General features: G+C 33.9%; 1 protein-coding gene across 9 annotated transcripts in view; it reads left to right on the top strand.

Moving 5' to 3' along the window:
* Positions 1–21,049, top strand: part of PPIG (peptidylprolyl isomerase G) — a 40,678-nt gene extending 19,629 nt beyond the window's left edge. For 8 of the 9 annotated variants that reach the window (XM_061135506.1, XM_061135512.1, XM_061135507.1 and 5 more), the window contains 7 exons: positions 3,273–3,302; positions 3,396–3,535; positions 10,994–11,207; positions 11,932–12,093; positions 13,476–13,563; positions 15,049–15,185; positions 15,352–21,049. In XM_061135506.1, the coding sequence (XP_060991489.1) occupies positions 3,273–3,302; positions 3,396–3,535; positions 10,994–11,207; positions 11,932–12,093; positions 13,476–13,563; positions 15,049–15,185; positions 15,352–16,459 (1,879 nt within the window). In that variant the 3' untranslated portion in view covers positions 16,460–21,049. Of the gene's footprint in view, positions 1–3,272; positions 3,303–3,395; positions 3,536–10,993; positions 11,208–11,757; positions 11,884–11,931; positions 12,094–13,475; positions 13,564–15,048; positions 15,186–15,351 lie in introns of all 9 variants that reach the window. The other variant, XM_061135513.1, reaches the window with a different exon arrangement.
* The last annotated feature ends 30 nt before the right edge of the window (positions 21,050–21,079 follow it).

The following is a 21,079-nucleotide window of genomic DNA, read 5'->3' as shown; positions in this document are numbered from 1 at the left end:
CTTTAGAGTGAGGGTATGTAGTTATCGCATTTAAAAGTGACTTCTGTTAGTACTTTTTAGTATAAATTTTGTATGGTTTTATGACTCAAAATATGTTATATTCATTTGTTTCTGATTATATTTCATTTGTTTTTCCTGCCAGATTGATTTGTTTGTTGTCCTTTTTTTTTAAGCTTTTAAAACATTAACATGATTCTAAGAGTCAAAGTAGAGAGAATACCATTGAATTATCACTCCCACCTAACTCTTCACTCCATTTCCATTCCCCCATTTTTTCACCCCTTTTTATACCACCTGTCCATATTAGTAACCAACCTCATTAGTTTCTGGCTTATTTTTCTGTATTTCTTTTTACTAACATAAGCACAGATATACACTTTTTTCTTATTTTCCATTTTTTCTTATACAATAGATAGCATACTGTACATAATGTTTTTCTGTCTTCACTTAATGATACATCCTAGAAATCATTTCATATCAGTTCGTAGAAATCTTTTTCATTTTTTTCACAAATGCATAGTACTCTATTGTGTGTATATATACTGTAATTTATTCAGCCAATTACCTATGTATGGATGTTCCTGATTTTTTAAACAGAAACAACTTATATCACATTGGTTAGAATACACAGGTAAAAAGAAGAAAAACAATCCTCTCCCTAAGAGCATCTTTTCATGGAATAAAAATATAAAGTTGCATATACTCTGTAATCAACTTTTGGATGTAATATACATCTGGTTGTGTGTTACTAAATATGAATTAGTAACATTTTAATAGTACATGTTAATCCATTGTTTGAATGTACTGTGGTTTTATTTATTTAATCTCAGTTTTGAACATTTGGTTGCTTCTTTTTGTCAAACTGCTCCAGTGAACACTGTTGTGCCTATTGTTTGATGCATTTTTAAATTCTTCTATGCAAGTGACTGGAAGTTTACTTAGTCAAGTATTTATACATGTTTAAGGCTTTACATATATATTGCTGCATTGACTTCCAAAAGGAAGTGGTAATTTTACCAGATCCTCAGCAACACTGTTACCATTTATTTTCCCTTTTTAAAATAAAATCCTTCCTGTGCTAACCAAAACCCCTATGTTAAATTCACATGTATATTCTCAGAATCTTCCTAGTGTTGGTTTCTCCTGACTCCTTTCCAATTCTGCTTAACTCATCTTTACTTCTTTGTTCTTTGTTCTTTTTTCTTTTTTTTAAGGAAACAACTTCAGTTTTTTAATTTTTTTAAAAAAATATTGTGGTAACATAAAAAATTTGCTGTTTTAATCATTTGTAACTGAGTCAGTGATATTATTTATATTCACAGAATTGTGCAGCTACCACCACTATTTCCAACACTATTTCATCATTCCATAGAGTAGCCATTTCCCCTTCCACTCAGCCGCTTGATAACCTTTATTCTATTTTCTGTCTCTGAGAATTTGCCTGGTCTATATGTATGAGTGGAATCATACAATATTTGTCCTTTTGTGTCTAACATATTTCACTTAGCATGTTTTGAAGGTTTATCCGTGTTTTATAGCATGTACCAGAGCTTCATTCTTTTTTGTGGTTGATTATCTTTCCAGTGTATATACAAACCACGTTTTGTTTATCCATGTTTACTTGTTAGCGGACATTTGGGTTGTTTCCACTTTTTGTCTGTTATGAGTAATGTTACACTGAACATTGGCACACATATATATTTGTTTGAGTCTCTGATTTCAGTTCTTTTGGATATATACCTAGGAGTAGAATTGCTGGATTATATGGTAATTGTATGGTTTGCTCTTTGAGGAACCATCAAACTTTTCCAGAACAGCTACATCATTTTGCATTCCTACCAGCTTTATACAAATAATGCTAGCTTCTAGCATTGTTTGTTCTAGTTTTGCCATTCTTATCACTTTTTCACCAATCTGAGAATGACTGTGAAGCACTGCAAGTGTTGATTTAGGGGTTACAAATAAATTATAGTGAGTAAGCCCGTGGGCAAATATGAAATCTGTGAAGTGAGGATTTACTATATCTTGATGCAAATTGTATATACTGAATATAACACAAATACATATATAGTGTACACCTAGGTTTTTACATTTCTAGGTGCTTTTATCAAGTTGAGGTGATTACAGCTGTTACAGTGAGAAAACAATAAAAGGTTATCACTTTTTAAAAATAAGGTGAGCTTATTTTAAAGTTCTAACATGTACATGAAATACATGTATATGTTAGAATTTTTTTAGTAGTATCGTTTCTGTTTTAACCAAAGGTTAGCTTAAATTGTGTTCCTTCTTTCAAATTTCTAATGTTTTTTTTTTAGATAATAAATCTTATATAGTACCCATCTTTAGTCCATTGTACCAGTATGTCTTCATAGCTACTCAGATAGCAGCTTTAACTACAAAGTTTTAAGGTTCATTTGGAGAAAAAAAAGGATTTTTTTTTTAAAATGAATTTTTGCTTACTTTAGATTTTGTCTAAATTTTAATGCAAATCTCTTTCTTCAACTTGAGATTTACTTTATGTTAGGGATAACAAACTCTGAGACCCATAGGTCTTAGGCAGGTAACATAAGGGAATAAAGACTGCTGGAATGAGAAACTTAATTATTAATCTTTCTATTAGAAAAGACAGGGATATTCAGCGTGACCAGTTATTGCCACATGCCAAGTGCCACATCTTCCAGGTTTTAAAAAAGGTCTGGAATATGGATTTTTATATAGAAGTATCCAAATTTGTAAATCTTGGCAGCTAGTTTAAAAAATTTATGAACAGTACACAGGATGGACCACTTCTATTCAGGCCCCATGGAACACGCATGAATGCGGCAGAATGTGACCTGGGCTCTACCTGTTTAAAATGCTAAGGCTGAAAACGTACTGTTATTAAACTCAAACTGGTGCAATGTTTTGGTAAGTTATGGTATACCCAGATAGTAGAACATTGTACAATTATGGATATTCAATAAGAACCCAATTATTTGTAAGAAACATGAATGGATAGATGTAACAACAAAACATCAATTTAATTTCATGTATGTTTTCAATAATGTATAGGTATTTCAGAACAAAATTTTGAAAATGCATTATGTCAAAAGCATCTTGTATTCAATTCTATTTAAGGTTAAGGTAAATAAGATTCTATTATGTTAACGTATGTATGAATTCTTGTTTTCTACATTGTTTCCAATGCAGTTATTTTCTTTTCCTTTTTAGAGATGCTAACTTTGTTTTTCTCTGACTTTGTTTTTATTCTTCTATCTGATGACTTCCAAAAGAACAACAAAACCAACTCCTCATTTAGATGGGTAAAGATTATTTTCATGTATTTTACAACCTATTTTAAATTAATATATTAAAGTAAGAAACTTTTATTTAATCATCTTTACTTGACTCTTTAGGCATCATGTGGTTTTTGGGCAAGTGATTTCTGGTCAAGAAGTTGTGAGAGAAATAGAAAACCAGAAAACAGATGCAGCTAGCAAACCATTTGCTGAGGTGCGGATACTCAGTTGTGGAGAGTTAGTTCCAAAATCTAAAGGTAAAAGCAAGTATATGCTAACTTTTATGTGCACAAAACAGTCTTAATTAGTTGGCATGAACTTTATACTAGAGTGAACATAAGTATGACATTTTTGTGTATTTTTAATGTATTTTTGTATTTTTTAAATGTGTTTTACCTTACTCCATATTTTGTTCATTTACTGTGAAACTGATTAACTTTTCTTCTCATTAATTTACAGTAATTTGTCCTTTTGCTTCCACATTGTTTTTTAGATTTTTTGAAAAGTGTAGTTGTCTAAATAGTGTGGTAAATATTCTTCTAGGAAAAGAGTGTGGGGAGGATGACAGTTGAAGAGATTAACATAAGCTAACAAACTTTATGGGAATAAATTATTTCCCCTTCATGCACTGAGTAGATTCATAAGCACCTGGCATGTTTGAGACACTTTTTTTGCTTAAACAAGAACACTTCAAGTTAAAACAACTGATAGTTTACTATGATACTATCTGATATTGTAAGAACTTGGTTTTAAGTATTTAAAGTCTTTATATTAAATATGAAATATGTAATTTCTATTGTTTATTACACATATTGAGTCTGATAAGTCTCAAAGTAATGAGGTGAGATTACCTTCAAATCTGTATGGAAAACAATAAAATATTGAAATGACCTATTCTTAATTATCTAAGGAATAATAAATAATATCAGTACTTAGTTTTTCATGTTTAACAAATGTGAGAATCATCTAACCTTTCTTTTCTGATCCTCACGAGAACTATATAAAACTATTTCTCTCCATTTCACAAATATGGTCAAGGAAATTGTTATTTACCACATCAGGGAACTGGACCCAAGTTTGCAGGCTCCAGATCTAAAGCTTTGTTAGGTGTTGCTAACTCATTAAAGTCTTTAATATTCCTTTCAGAATTGCCATAAGTAGAGCATTCTGTTCTCAAGTGTAAGTATACTGATGTGCTCTGTAATATGTACATTTCATTTTGCTTTAATATAAAAAGACCCACAATGTTTCTGGAGGAAGATCCCCACACACACACACAGATGCACACAGACAGGGTTTGTGAGATCTTAGTTCCCCAACCAGGGATCAAACCTAGGCCCACGGCAGTGAAAGTATCAAGTCCTAACCACTGGACTGCCAGAGAAGTCCCTGAAGAAGACTTATTTTTAATTTTCTTTCTCTGTGTTTCACTTTGATTCAAATTATTTCATCTCTGTATGTCAAATATATACCTTGTAATCCTTTACAGGAATATTGCTGCAGCTCATACTGGGGCTGTTCATGAGTCTGGCTATCTGTCCTTATTTACAAATAACAGTTATAATGCATACCTTGTGTTCGAGGTGATTCAGAAAGAATGAGTGTTGTTGAGTATCTTACCTTTTTTAAAAAACATTAAAGCTAAAAAGCAATCTATATTAAACTTTGCAAATTTTAGACCCTGAATCTTGCCATTTTATTCTTCAAAGTGTTGTTGGTACAATTAGAATATTTTGGTTTAAGGCATTTCTTCCCATATCATCTAGAAAATCTTCATATTTTATTTTGTACTTAATCATTTTTTGGCTTTTTTCTTGTGTTTTATAATTTTTAAGGATCTTGTGTTAGGATCTATTCTCTGCTTATAACAGTTAAGAATGCTGTGTGGTTACATATTTAGAAAGAGATTGAGGTAATTAAAAAGCTTACATCTTAAACCATAAAAGTTATCACAGACTCTCTAATACATTTGGTGTAAAATTCTTTTTGGTATTAACTGGTCAGTGTTTGAATATTTGCTGAATGGGTGAGAAGGTGAATGAATATCACTGTTGATATATTATTATGTTTTTGTCATGTATTTTCACCTGAATTCATAAATACTAATTTTGCCTGTGCCATTGTGGCCAGGAAGTTGTGCTGAAAGTTGATGTAGTGTTCTAGTGTGTGTTTCTCAGACTCATGCTGAGGAAGCATATCTTGCCCTGATCCATTTCATCAATTGAGGAAAACCTGTCCCTTTGTTAGTGTCTTCCCAGGAGTTATTGAAAAGATGAGGTTTGTTTCAAACATACTGTCCATGCCTGCTCTGTTCTGGATCACACTGTGGAAGAAGGAAAAGAGCACCTATTACCCTGCAGTCCTTCAATTATCAATCAGAACATTGGTCAGAATGAATTTTGTCATGCTTCTGTATGATCTTTTTTTTTAGGCGTAGCTATGTCTTACATCCAGTTTATATTTTATGGCCTTCTTACAGTCTTAAATTGGAAATAGTCAAAAAGTTTTGGGTAGCACAGTGGTGTTCATCGTCGTCATACTCAAAACCTTGTTTGAGGGATACACACCCCAATTTAAAAAAAAAATAAATATAGAATTTTTTTTTCTTTTCTTTTTCTAACCTCCTTAAAGAAATCAAAAAGACTTCTGAAGAAATCTGACTGTCTGGGCCCACCTATATGTGGTCTTGGTGAGTCTAGGCAATCATCTTGTGCCTTTGTACCTTTGCTGTTGTGAGATTGGAAATTCTACTTTTTCTGGCTATTTGAATGTACCTGAGAAGGTTCAGAGTCAAGGAGAACATCCTTCCAACAGGCGCAGAGGGGGAACACTGGAGACTAACCAAAACTGCATCCCTGTAGAGGCTATCAAGGGGAAGAGTGGAGGATAGAACACAGACCACTGCTTTGATAAGAACACGTCCTGGTTTTTTAGAAGTTACCACGATCTCAGATCATGCTGGTCTCTTCAGAGTTCACTGCAGTTGTTAAAGAGATATCCGTACACCTTTACCATGCAGCGTGAGATGGAACCAGTGATATATTACAGAGTACATAGAAACACAAGTGCTGAGTTAATGGAAAATGGCAGTAAACAGTTAAGTGAGCAGAAATTTTGCATATATGTAATAGGAAACAGATTACCTGGCATTACAAAAAGAAGAGCACAATAGAGGAAGCAGCTGGTGGATCTTGTTCTTAGGAAACAGTGGAAAAGATCAGACACTCATTTGTATGGTGACAGGATCCCATTTCAGTGTCTTTATTCTGGAATTAAGAGCCATGATGATGGCACTTTTCATGGAAAATAGTGGGATATTAAACTTAGAAAGTGTTTAGAGGGGAGACCCAGTAATTTTGAAATGAAAAGAGTATAGGTATAATTCCATTCTTTACTTCAAACCTTATTTTGATGATGGCCTGGAAAGTTTCTTCAATATAAAGGTTTCATGTGAAATTCATTGGTATAAAATTTATAGCTCTCAAAAAACTAGTAAAGCAACATTTTCTTACCTTACATTTTTATAAGTAAAACGTTCTGGAAACTTGTCTTTTCACCTTAACGTCATACTAGTAAAGTCGTAAAGTCAGTATCTGGTAATGTTATATACCACACCCTACCAAGAGTTTAAAAGTGTTGCTCTTTGTAATTCCTTTTTATCCATTATGACGCTTAATGATTCTTAACTTGCATTGTGTTTTGCTTTCAGTACTATTTCATTTTATTTTAGGGATAGTTATATGCTTATAAATGATGCTTTGAAATAGATTTTATTTAAGTGGTTAGACAGGAAGTAGGTTTTTTGGAGAATGTGCTGACAACTGTTGTCAGACTTGAGAGTTTTAAATTTTCTTCCAATTTAAAAGTTAATACATTTTGTTCAAAATTTAGAAAGCATAAAACTATAGTCATTGAAAAGCCTTTCCTCATATCTATCCATATCTCAGGCAGATTATATTGCCCTAAAAATAGTTAGGAATCTCCTTCTGATCTTCTATACTGCTGTGATATTTTGCTTTTCTCAAACGCTTACATGAAAAGTGATGTGAAAACGAAATAATGGTTTCTTAAATGTATTTAATACATTTAGAGGGCTTTCCTGGTGGCTCAGACAGTAAAGAATCTGCCTGCAATGCAGGAGATCGGGGTTTGATCCCTGGGTTGGGAAGATCCCTTAGAGAATGGGGTGGCAGAGCACTCTGTGGACAGAGGAGACTGGCGGGCCACAGTCCATGGGGTCGCAAAGAGGTGGATGCGGGTGAGCAACTAACATTTGCACTCTCAATACATTTAATAGGGAGACTGGGCTTGATTTTTAAGAAACCAGCTGCAGTGTATTTCTCTGGAAAGAATCACAATGTAAAATAAATAGGGATTGGAGCTGGTGAATAAAGCTTTGTTAATCATGGGGTAAAGCATGACTATGTTTTGTCAAGTAATTTTAACAGCTGTATTCTGTGCTTGTTGTTGTTGTTTAGTCACTAAGTTGTGTTCAGCTCTTTGCGACCCCATGGACTTTAGCCTGCCAGGCTCCTCTGTCCATTGAGATTTCCCGGGCAAGGATACTGGAGTGGGTTGCCATTTCCTTCTCCTGGGGATCCTCCCGACCCAGAGATTGAACCCATGTCGCCTGCATTGGCAGGCAGGTTCTTGACCACTGAGCACCAGGGAAGCCCCTTCTGTGCTTATGTGAAATATTTTTATTTTGCCTGCATATTATATAGTCCCAGATATTTTTATTTAGAGTTTCTCATATTCATTATGAATTTATTTCCTTCCTTAGGTTTCTTTAACTTTTATTCTCCCCGCTAGTCCCCATACCTCAGGTTTTTAGTATATACAAGTAGGTTTTTCAGTTCGCATACCCACTCTGCCTCACCAGCAACAGTGGTCTTGGGACGAGATTAACAGTTGGATTCATGAGACAAGAGAGGCTTCACTCAGCACTAAGCTTCTTTGTCATTGTGAAAGGATATAGGGCAGGAAACAGCTCAGCTTGGACAGCAACGTCATAGTGGAGGTCTCTGGTTCTAGGCAGAGCTTGCATGTGTCCCGGGCATCTCATGCTTAATAGGTTCATGGTCCTGAGAAGCATGCTTGGGTGAGAAAAGACTACCTTAGTTTAATGAAGCTTTTACCTCTGGTATCCCTTAAGCTTTTATACCTAGTTGCCATTCTGCAGTGCAGCAGCATCTTGTCAGTACTAGAAAAACAATCCTGATGGTGAGTCACAAACCCTGGGTCAGGTGTACAGTAACTCAGCCAGATTCTCATTTACCTCTGCAACTCAGTGCACTCCTAGAAATTCTGAGTTAAGAGTTTCAAGAGTCCCCAGCAATATCAGCAGAGCCCTGGAACTTCCTGTGTCCAGTGGTTAAGACTCCATGCTCCCAGCGCAGGGAGTATGAGTTTGATCCTGGTCAGGGAACTGAGATCCCACATGCCACACAGCATGGCCAAAACAGCAACAGCAACAATGAATCAGGAGATCTCAGCCCTGTTCAGCAAAGCCACTCAGCTGACCTTCAGATTTGTGAGAAATAATAATTGTTCTTTTAAGCCACTAAATTCATTAAAGAAAAAAAAAAGAGTTTCGAGAATCATTTGATCAAGTGCCAAATCCTCAGGTGTTCCTGAGAGGGGAACACAGAAAGGTTAAACCAAACCAACTGTGAACCCTTTCAGTTAAGGTCAGTAAACAGACAGCCAGTAGTCAGTCCCAAAGATAAATATTTTGTCCTCTTTGATTTTTTAAATTATGGAAAATACTAACATTTACTAGAATGGTTGAAATAGTATAACAAATCACCATGTTCATTACCCAGCTTTACCAATTAATTTATGACCAATCTCATGTTTCCTATCCTTGGCCACTTTTCCATTTCCTGTTTGGAGCAAATTCTAAGCATAATGTTTTTATTGATAAATTTTTCACTATTTATCTCTAAAAGGTGACTTTTCTAAAAAAAAGTAAGCATACCATAAGCATATGCAGACATATACACATATATTCCTAAATGTAAAAAATCTTTACAGTGTTCACATTTTTAAGTTTATAAATGTTAATATTTTTGATGTTTGAGTTTGAATCCAAATCAGGTTCAAGCATTTGGATTAGTCTTGTAATTTGTTGGTTTGTTTTTCATAGATTCTCCCACCATTTCTTTTTATGTTTTCTTGAGATTTATTTGTTGAACAAGCTAGGTCATTTTACCTGCAGGGTTCTTTCCTATTGCACACACTGAACTTTACTACTTGCATTGTTGTATTATGTAATGTGTTCCTCCTATGCTTCTATTTTATATAACTTTGTCGTTAGACCTAGAAAATTGATCAGATGCTGTTCTGTTTTGTTTTGGCTGTGTGAGTCTTAATTGCTGCTCAAGGACTTTCTCTCTTTGTGGGTGGGGCTACTCTGTTGTGGTGCCTAGGATTATCGTTGTGGTGGCTTCTCTTGTTGGGGAGCACAAGCTCGAGGCGCGTGGAGATCAGTAGTTGCAGCACACATGCTCAGTATTTGCGACTCATGGGCCCTGAAGTGCTGGCTCAGAAGTTGTGGCCAATGGGCTTAGTTGCCACGTGGTATGTAGGATCTTCCCAGAGTAGGGATCAAACCCACGTCCCCTGCTTTGGCAGAAGTATTCTCAACCACTGGATCTCCAGAGAAACACCCCCTGCCCCTGTTTTAATTGGATAGTTCAATTCACGTCTTTAAGTCCACCATGGTTTGAATTAGAATACTTGTAGGTGGCCAGGCTCTATCCAGTCTGTCATGTCTTTCCCCAATTCCTGATTAACTTCACTTATTTGTGTTAGTTTCCTAGTCCTTAAATCATTTGAGCTTGGTGACCCCTTTTGAAAATTAAAACTTTCTTTAACCCAAAATAAAATTTCAATTTGAAATTAACTTTTGGGGGGCTTCCCTGGGTCTTCATTGGGCTTTCTATATAATGCAGCATGTGGGGGCTTCTCTTGTTGGGGAGCACAGTCTCTAATCATTAGAGGCATGCTCAGGCATTGAATAAGCCCGTTCCAATGGAATCGTGCTTCTTACCTTTCCACATTCATGCAAAGTATTTTTTTCTATTACTCCTTTCCTACAGTTCTGCTTCCAATATTGATAATAAGAGAAAAAGTTGAAAACTATAAGAATATTAGAATCTGAGATTCTTGAGTGTTATTTCTGTGCTTTAAAAAAATGTTATTCAACTAATTCCTGAAATTGACTTAGTTTTAGTGTTTTCACCTGTTAACTTTTCCAGAATTCTTTAGATATAAATATAACTCAGACCCATGAATCTGGTGGGTATGTGCAATGTGCACATTATCAGTGATGCCCAACTCTGTGTGACCCCATGGACTGTAGCCCACCAGGCTCCTGTGTCCATGGGATTTTCCTGGCAAGAATACTGGATTGGGTTGCCATTTCCTTCTCCAGGGGATCTTCCTGACCCAGGGATCAAACCTATGTCTCTGACGTCTCCTACATTGACAGGCGGATTCTTTATCACTGAGCCACCTGGAAATCCCATGAATCTGAAAGTCTGGATTCTAATCTTGAGTCTTAACTCCTTTCCTGTACTGCTCAGTTCAAATAGCTGGATGAACTAAGTATTAAATACTGGACTTGGAGAATCTCCCAAAAAAAATCTAAATTTCCTCTTACAAAGTTTATCTAAAAAGTGTTGACCGAACCATTTTGCTTTTTATTAAAGCTAAGAAAGAAGAAAAGAAAAGGCATAAATCATCTTCTTCCTCCTCCTCATCATCCAGTGACTCAGATAGCTCAAGCGATTCTCAGTCGTCTTCTGATTCTTCTGATTCTGAAAGTGCTTCTGAAGAGAAATCAAAAAAAAGAAAGAAGAAACATAGGAAAAATTCTCGTAAACACAAGAAAGAGAAGAAGAAGCGAAAGAAAAGCAAGAAAAGGTCTTAATTTACTTTTACAGTACTGGCTTTGTATTCTAATTACCTTCTGTTTATATATAAACCTGTTGGGATATTGAATCAATTATATGGTACGTGAAAATATTAATACTTCGTAGCATGACGTTTAAGACCATTCTGATATTCTATAGTCTATAGATTAAATTTGGATACATTTCAGTTTTCAACAAAATCATTCAGTTCATTTTGTCTGAACTCAAAGACTTTTTTGATTAGATATGTTTGTATTTTATGGAAGGAATTTAAAATTAATAAGAATTATAGGAAACCAATGAGTATTTTCCTTTTTTTTCCTCCTATGATAGCATAAAGCAAATTATGTCAGCATATTTACTTTTTCTTTTCTGTTATGTCTGAAAAAAAATCTGTCTTTGTACTCAAGCTCATCTTCATAAGCCTGTTGCCTCTAAAGCAGTTTCTTTATGTGTATTTTGAATTTATCAGTGCAGTGCATATGGAATATTTTGGTTCCATTTTAAAGGAAATTATTTTTTGAGAATGTGATAATAGATACATTTGGTTTTGGTTTTAGGTTGGTTTGTCAGAGGAACGAGTATTTTCCCCGTGTAACTGCATCTTTGGTCAGCAGTTGGGGACCGGATGATAGATGGATAGTATATTTACAAAGGAAAGAAAGACCAACAATTGGAAAATTGAGGTGGGTACATAATAACCAAATGGAACTTGTTTGTGTATTTCTGTTAAGCGCATCTAGTGAAAGTGAGGCTGAAAATCTTGAAGCACAACCCCAGTCTACTGTCCGTCCAGAAGAAATCCCTCCAATACCTGAAAACAGATTCCTAATGAGAAAAAGTCCTCCAAAAGCTGATGAAAAGGAAAGGAAGAACAGGGAGAGAGAGAGAGAATGGTATGTCAATATGTTTATTTTACAAAGGGCCCTACATTCTCTATCATAGAACCTTTTTTTTAAAAAAAAAAAAAAAAGCAACAGATTTAAAAATTTTAGATAAGATTTAATTGGTGACCTTGTCCTAAGATTGAAATTTTTTAATTGGATAGTGTTAGCAAAGCTCCTTTTTGCCAATCTCACAGCTGAAAAGATAAATTGACTTAATTTAGACACATTTTTAAATAAAAGTAACTTTTTAAAAAAGCACTGCAGATGGCAAAAAGGTATGTTAAGTGGCATTCCAGACAAATTCCATGTAAAACAAATGTTTTACTCTGTCATTTGTGTACCTTAAATTTTTAAGCCAGTAAGAACCTTTATGTTTCAGTTTGTCTGGTGGGAGAAAATGCTGTTTTCTTTGCCTGGTTTACAATATTGTGATATTGAAAATTGATACTATATTCAAGTACCTTGAAAATTTTTCTACATAATTCACAGAATTAGTAGTTCTGTTGGTTCTTTATGTATCATTTTAATAATTATGTCCAAAAATAGGAAAAAAAGGTGGATATCTTTCTCTTATTTATGTTCAGAAATAACATAAAAGTGGTAAAAATCTACTCATTCCCCCTATACTTTCACAATACAGTAAAAATATAAAATAAGTCTTGGTTACTTGAATTGTGTTAATTTTGATGGATTGAATTGAGTTTACTCAACTGTTAGGAAAGGATGTTTCTAAGGAAGTAATATTAAGGAGAAAATATTTGAACTACTTTAAAATGCATTTTCAAATATAGCATACATGAATGTTGTTAGTGGTAATATTCATATTATTATTTGAAAATAAGTAGTTTCCCTGTTTTATATAAAGCATGACATTAAATATTTTTCTAATTCAGACCAAGTTATCTCTGTTTAATTCACATCAATTGCACTTATCCATAGTTTTATTACCAGTGAATAATTGCTGGTAGGTTAATGAGGTACTTTAGAATAAGATAGCTCTTAAATTGTTCTCTGAACAGCATACAGCCTACTCCAAGTTTTTTCATGTTCCTTAGCACTATCAAGTTGACTTTATCTTCGTAAAGATTATGTAACAGTATGTCTCAAGAGAACACAGTTGGCATTAGAATAGTTCTTCATCCTCATGCATTACAAGATTCTAGCATTCCTGACTTGTGGTCACTCAGTATCAATAGCACCCTCTCATCATTGACAGTTGTTAAAATGCTCCCCTACTTTTCCAAATACCTACTGAAATTGATAATACTCCTCATTGAGAACCACTGATTATATGTAAGATTTTGTTTATTAGTTTATATTAATAGAGCTATGTTCTCCAGATTTATTTTTATTATATAATGTGTTTTAATTTTCCCTTTGCTTCCTTCTAGTAATCTACCTAACTCTCAGCCTCCTTCATACCAGAGACGACTTTTAGTTACTAGGTCTGGCAGGAAAATTAAAGGAAGAGGACCAAGGGTAGGTGACTATTTTCCCAGAAGTCCTGATAATACTGCATTTATCTTAAATCTTGGAGTGTTTAATTTTTTTTTTCACATAAGTAGTTAAAATTTAGAGTAGATGTGGATATTGAATTGTATGTTCTCTTTTTATAGTCCATCTTTGTGTTGGTTCTTCTACGATGAAAGTCCATGAGATGTTAATGGATTTTACATGTATGGTATAAAATGAGATTGAGGTTTTTCTTGTGCCTCTTTGTTACTTCCTGACCACTGTGTGTCTACTGTTGTTAAAAATTAATCCTATTCTTACATTTCATACTCTTTTTCTTCACTGGATTGTCCTCTTCAGAATTTAAATATCTTCTTATGTTTGCAACATTTTAACAAACAAGGCTATACTTAGTATATTATTTCTTCACTTCCTGTTTGTTCCTTAGTCATTTCAGGTTGTCTTCTGCCATTCTCCTGAAAACAGCACTTGCTTTATGGTCAGTTCCATGTCACAAAATCCAGTGGATCCTTCAGTCTTTATCTTTGTTGATCTCCCTCCTTGTAATACTCTTTCTCCTTTGCTTCCGTTGTCTTTTCTTCCTGTCTCTGGCTAGTCTATCTTAAATTTCCAATGCCAGTTCATACTACTCTGCCTGATCTTTAAATATTGTAGTACCTCAGAGTGCTAACTCTTCTCACTCTGTATTTGCTTCTTGGACAGTTTGACTGCCCAAATCACTCTTGTAATTTCACTGGGTACCTGTGCACTGAAAACTCAGTTTTTCATCTGCTTTTCTGGTACCAAAGCCTTATTTGATGACCATTTAGATGCCTGGTGGACACTTCAAACTCAGCATCTACAGTGTTGAGCATAAGCACTCTTCTTCAGGCCTGACCCTCCTTTAGGTTCCTGGTCTCAGTGATAAACACCTCGATTTGTGCAGTTACTTAAACCTGAAGCCCAAGAATCATTTTATTTCTCATCTTTCTTTTCTACCATTTATACCTATCTGTTGCCAAATCCTGTTAGTTCAATCTCTCTGATACACTGAAATCCATCTACTTCTCTCAAGTTCCACTCCTACCATCTTAGTTCGATTCACTATTATATAGTCTCTGAACTATAAATGGCTTCCTAACTGGTCTCATGGCAGTTCTCAAACTTTTTTGTCTTAGGACCTCTTTACAATCTTAAAAATGACGGAAGATTCAAAAGAGCTTTTGTTGATGTGGGTTATAGCTGTCAGTATTTACTCTTTTAGAACTTAAACCCAGGAATTATTTAAAACAAGAGTATATAAGCACACATTTCATTAGCAGTGGGAACAGATATCAAACCATGTCGTGCCTTGTTGATTTCCTACCTGAAAATTGGGAGAGTTTAGTTATTTTAGAAGGCATGGAAATATCAGACATTTTTGGAAACCTAAAAATACATACACTTTAGCAACTGTTGTAATGCTTTCATATTTTTATATGTTAATTTTTTTCCCCCTCTATTTTTTTAAAGCGTTATCGAACTCCTTCTAGATCCAGATCAAGGGATCGTTTCAGACGTAGTGAGACTCCTCCACATTGGAGGCAGGAGATGCAGAGAGCTCAGAGAATGAGAGTGTCAACTGGTGAAAGATGGATTAAAGGGGATAAGTAAGATTTAACTCTTATTTCAAATGTGCTCATTGGTATTTTTTTTTAACTATTTTAAATTATTTGATTTAGAGTCATTTTAGTTGTTTCTGAAAATCTTAAGGAAAAAAGAATATCATTTCAGCTAATAAAGTTTCCCCAAAACTGTTTTTTCTTCATTTTTTAGGAGTGAGTTAAATGAAATAAAAGAAAATCAAAGAAGCCCAGTTAGAGTAAAAGAGAAAAAAATAACTGATCATAGGCATGTGTCTGAGAGTCCAAACAGGAAAAGTGAAAAGGAAAAGAAAATTAAAGACCATAAATCTAACAGCAAAGAAAGAGAAATCAGAAGAAATTCAGAAAAAGATGATAAATATAAGAACAAGGTAAAGAAAAGGGCCAAATCAAAAAGTAGGAGTAAGAGCAAAGAGAAATCCAAGAGTAAGGAAAGAGACCCAAAGCATAACAGACATGAAGAAAAGAGGGTGAAGTCAAGGAGTGAAGAAAGGGATCATGAGAATGTGAAAGAAAAAGAAAAGCCTGATTCTAAAGGAAAAGATCAGGAGAGGAGTAGAAGTAAAGAGAAGTCTAAACAGTCCGAATCCAAAAGCAATGAGCACGATCATAATAAAAGTAAGGACAAAGACAGACGTGCACAGTCTAGGAGTAGAGAACGTGATACAACTAAAGGCAAACACAGTTACAACAGCAGAACAAAGGAACGAAGCAGAAGTAGGGACAGGAGCAGAAGAGTGCGCTCTAGAAGCCATGACCGAGATCGCAGCAGAAGCAAGGAGTATCACAGATACAAAGAACAAGAGTACAGGAGAAGAGGAAGGTCACGGAGCCGAGAGAGAAGAGCAACGCCAGGAAGATCAAGAAGTAAAGATAGGAGGAGAAGGAGGAGAGATTCACGGAGCTCGGAGAGAGAAGAAAGTCAAAGCAGAAACAGGGAAAAATACAGAAACCAAGAAAGTAGAAGTTCACACAGAAAAGAGAATTCTGAGGGTGAGAAGAGAATGTACTCTAAAAATCGTGATCATAGTAGTTCAAATAATAATAGGGAAAAAAAGGCAGATAGAGATCAAAGTCCATTCTCAAAAGTGAAACAAAGTAGTCAGGACAATGAATTAAAATTCTCCACTTCGAAAAATAAGGAGGATGAGAAGATCAGATCCTCAGTGGAAAAAGAAAACCAAAAATCAAAGGGTCAAGAAAATGACCATGCACATGATAAAAATAAAAAATTTGATCATGAATCAAGCCCTGGAACAGATGAAGACAAAAGTGGATGAGTGAGTTATGTAACTTCTTATTTCCATTCTGTCTCAGATTTTAAGTTTTAGAGACTTGCTGATGATCTTCCTTATGTTGTTTTTTTCTTTTCATTGTTTTGAGGTTGTTTGTCCTTTTTTTTCCCCAATGTGGACTTTATTGAGTTGATCTTTTGATAATCTGCAGCCTGGATAATTTGTACTGCTAAAGTTTTAATAAACTTGAAATGAGAAAAACAGTTTGGTGTAATACTGTGTGCTGTGTTTAACTATTTCATGTACACATTTTTGTGTTGCAACAATCAGCCAGTAGCAAACATGCTCTTCTTTACCCTAATTTGTGTGATCAGCCAGTTGGAAAGAAGGATAACTGATTGTTGGAATACATTATTATAGAAGCTTGTGTTTCTCATGATTAAAGTAACCTTAGAAGCCACTTGGTAGAAGAAATCTTATATAGATTTTTCGATTGCATTTATAATAGAGGCTTGCAGTAGCAGCTTTTAATTATACAGAAGTGGGACCCTAATAACTTGAGATATTAAGTCATCACTTTTGATTTTATATTAATTTGTGCTTTAAAATATTTATATTGCACTTCCTGTGTTATTCTTTATAGTGCTACCAGTAGCTGGTTTCTTATTTTTCCTGTTTTGTTTTTATCAACTGTCTATAGATATAGTTGAGTATTTTTTTTTCAGTTGATGTACTGTTTGGGCTTGAGTTGCTGTTATGCAGCATCTAACAAGAACTATACCTTGAGGATCAGGTTGTAATTCTCAATTCTGTGTTGCTTTTGGTCTGAAGAGATGAAACTTGCTTTTGGCAAATGTTCTGTTATTGTCATTGCCCTTCTCTAAAATGAAAAAAATACTTTCCTCACTAAAACATACCACTTGTGCAGGTCTTTGTTAGACAAATTCTAAAAATTGTTGGTATTGACACATAAACTTATGAGATTTCTCTTTTTGGCCACTAACCTAGAGTTGAGTGTTAACGTTGCATGGTTGTTGGTTGTTTTTTTTTAAAACTTGAACTGACCTCTCTAAATCTCATAACTGAGTTTCAACTGGCAAAAAAATGCATCTCTTTTATATATGTATCACAGGCTGTAGCATGTTTATGACTCTGATTTCTTTCTATTCAGGTGGCTTTATATCATTACTATTAATCATTATTTTAACTTGGCATGTATAACATTGCCACATAGAGTAGAGTAGAAAGTGGCAAAATTTGATAGCTTACAGAGTTAAACACTAAAGATATTCAAAGTCCATTTAGAAGTTTGTGTATTGTATATTGCTATTTTAGTGAAGTGTGGCCTTTTATTCTGTAATTTCTCTTCTAAATAGAATACTGAACATCCAGTAAACACAAAACCTGCCTCATTTGAAAAGAAATTTCAGAATTCCAATTAGTAGTTGCCTTTAGAGTGTTTTATACTTTAATATTTGTCAATATAGTATCAAATAGCTACTTACTTATCCCTTATTTGATACTTATAGCTACTTATTACCAGGTAGCTCCTTGGTAAACCCAGTAGCTACTCATGCTATTTGTACTGAGCAAAGCAATGCTTATTAATATAATACTTCCCATTATTGATTAATACAGTAATGATACATTTGGCATTGTGGTAGCCACTTACATAATGAATAGGGTGATGATTATAAGATTGTTTGGATTATCCTGAAACAAATATCCATATCAGGGTCTTACTGAATCTTTTTCCTAATGATAAAAGTAATAGATGTTTGTGATAATCCAGGGTGATTGATTCCTTAGAGATTTTGATTACAAACCTTAGAGATAATTGAGTCCTGAGTCCCCAAGCTGTATAATGTGTTATATATTTTAAATTAGTTTTTGCTTGTCTTAAATTCAGTGAACTGCATTTAAAAAAATCTTTGTTATAAACTATTTGAGCTTCAAGAAAGGTGCTGTTTAAGAAAGGATTTCTAATAATAACAACAAAAAAAATCCATGCTAATTAAAAAATACTTGTATGTTATCTGATCCCAGAACTTTACTAAGAATTACAGATAAGTAACCATAGGGGGGGAAAACTAGTAATTACTTTAATATGCTATTTTGGTTATCAAAGAAGCAGTTCTATGCTAAGCATTATTTCTAGACCTATAAAAACTGTTAGCTGTTTTTACAGTGAGGTATGGTGAAGGAGTTGAAGTGAAAGATGACAATCAGCTAGATTTTATTTTCAGAATGTAAATAACATTTAGAAAGTGATCAAACAGCATTAACCATACGTCTGCTTTTGCATCTGAACACTGCACTGACCAAGTAATTCTTTCATTACCTTTTTAATAGTTGTGCAACCCTTACTTTTTACTTTGAACAACTCTTCCTAAAAGTCAACTATTTGTTTCCTGCCAAATTGATATTATAGTTACTTTGAGGTAAATTGTAAACTCAAACATCTTTAAGCAGATTTAAATCCATTTAAAAATTTTTACTTTGTTTTTATTGCCTGATTGGCAATACCTGAGAAATGAGAAATTTTTTATGATTATTTCCTGTGAATTCTTTTTCTGTGTAAATCATCTGCCACAGAACTGACACTGCAGAGAGATTAATGTTAATGAGCTTGTAGGGAAGATACCAGGTTGCTTTAAAACATTTAAAAACTACTCCATAGTTAAGAGAGTTCATAGAGCATGATAGTTTCTAAGTTTCTTAATCAGATCCCTCACAGAAATTTCAAAGAATTTGTCTTATAAAAATCTATCTCTGCCCAAATGTAATATTAACTCACCTGAGCTTTGCCTAATGGCCTTTGATTCTTGTGCCCAGTAGAAAATATGAAACTGAAAAGTAAAAATTTCTTTAATATTGGGGATAGGAATACATTGGTGTTCTGGTATTTTGAGTAATAATATTACTTGGCAGTTCTAATTTGTTTTCAAGTTAGTGAGTGAAACAAATTAGTATATTTTTTAGTAGTTGATTTTGCTTTACTCTTAGTGGCAGTTTGTTTTTTTTTTGTAATCACACTGAACTTTTATAGTAGATGTCTATAGAAACTTGTTCCCTTTACCTTCAATAGAAGGTACTTTAAATATACACCATATTGTTGTTACAGAGAAACATGAAATGGGCTGTTTTTCTGTCTCCTTTTGGTTGTATATACTGTAATTGTTCAGTTTGGTATTCCTACATTTACTGTTGAATAGACTCCCCAAGAGTAGTAAGTTTTAACCTGTTTATTGTGAAAAGATCTGTTTTGCTACAAATTCTTGTTTAAAAAATAAACTCCAGAAGTGTAACATTGGCTAATAGTGACTTCCCAACTGCCTTTAAAGGATTGAGGCAAATGTAAATTCTGGCCTGTGTTGTGACACAAGTAAATATGAAAGGAAAAGAAAAATCACAGATTTTTAGAAATTTCATCAGGAAGGTTGAAGAAGGGAGTTGTTGGGGGCTTTTGTTTGTTTTTATGTACGCGGGGGGAATGGTGGAATTGATTTGTGTGTTTCCCCACCACCACCTTTTTTGCAAGCAAATAACCTATGTTTACCAAAAGCACATGCTGTATATTTTGTTTCCCCCTTTGTGTGTTTATAGTATTTTGAAGGATAAATTAATTGGGTATTTGTATGTGAGGATGTTAAAAGTTGTGGCTGCTCTCTGTGGAAGGGAAAAACAAATGAGGTTAAAATGCACTTCTTTTCCTAGCTCAAAAGTCACTGTGATGTATATTTTTTTAATGAAATTTAGGAATAAAACTTGTTGCAGTTGTATAATTAGTTTCAAAATGCTGCTTCTCTTATCATTAGTCTAGTAACTGTTAAACTGTTTTATGCAAACTGCATTTTACAGAATTTAAACTGAAACTGTATCAACTTTTATAGTTAAACATTGTATTAAATAAACTATACTATCAAATGGTTTGTTTTGTATTTTTTAAATTATTGATTGTATTAGTTTATTTGGACTTTTATTTCATTATTAGCTTTTAATAAAAATAATCATTTAATACTTTTATTTTACCCCTAAGAATACAGAAGTTGTATTGGGGGAAAACTGAGCAGAGTTTTAACAGTGCTGAACTTCTTTTAAGAACTGAGCCAGCAGTGACAGTTTCCGGTTTAGGGATAAGTTTTAGTGTAATTGTTTAATCATAATGCTTCACGTTGCAAGGTGTCTTTTGCCTCAGCAAACTTTTAAGGTTATACATGGAATTACTATCTACTGGAATGCTACCATTTGCTTTTTAATTCCTCCAAATTTCTCAGCAGTGGCAACATTGTATTATATCCTGTGCCTGCTAGTTTTATTATAACACTTAGCATTATAAAGCCATATAAACGTTAACTAAATTTTATAAAACATACTGTCTAGTTTTTTTTTTTAATTTAAATTAGACATCTTTAGGGAAAATGAACCTAGTTAACTTGAGTCACTGAACATATATATGCTTAAATAAAAACATTTTGACCATTCAGTGATTTATATGTGTTAGTAGGTGAATATTATTGAATTCTCAAATTCTGAAGTGTTTTTAAATGTTTTATTAAGCCAGGAGAATATGTAAAATGTGAGTGTGTCATATGGGCTGTACAGATTTATGTATTAAAATACTTTTAGTTTCAATTTGTGTTTTCTAGTTTCATTGCTTTCTAG

The sequence above is a fragment of the Dama dama genome, chromosome 33 (assembly GCF_033118175.1).
Source record: "Dama dama isolate Ldn47 chromosome 33, ASM3311817v1, whole genome shotgun sequence".
NCBI lineage: Eukaryota > Metazoa > Chordata > Mammalia > Artiodactyla > Cervidae > Dama > Dama dama.
This window is presented reverse-complemented; position numbering and strand designations above follow the sequence as displayed.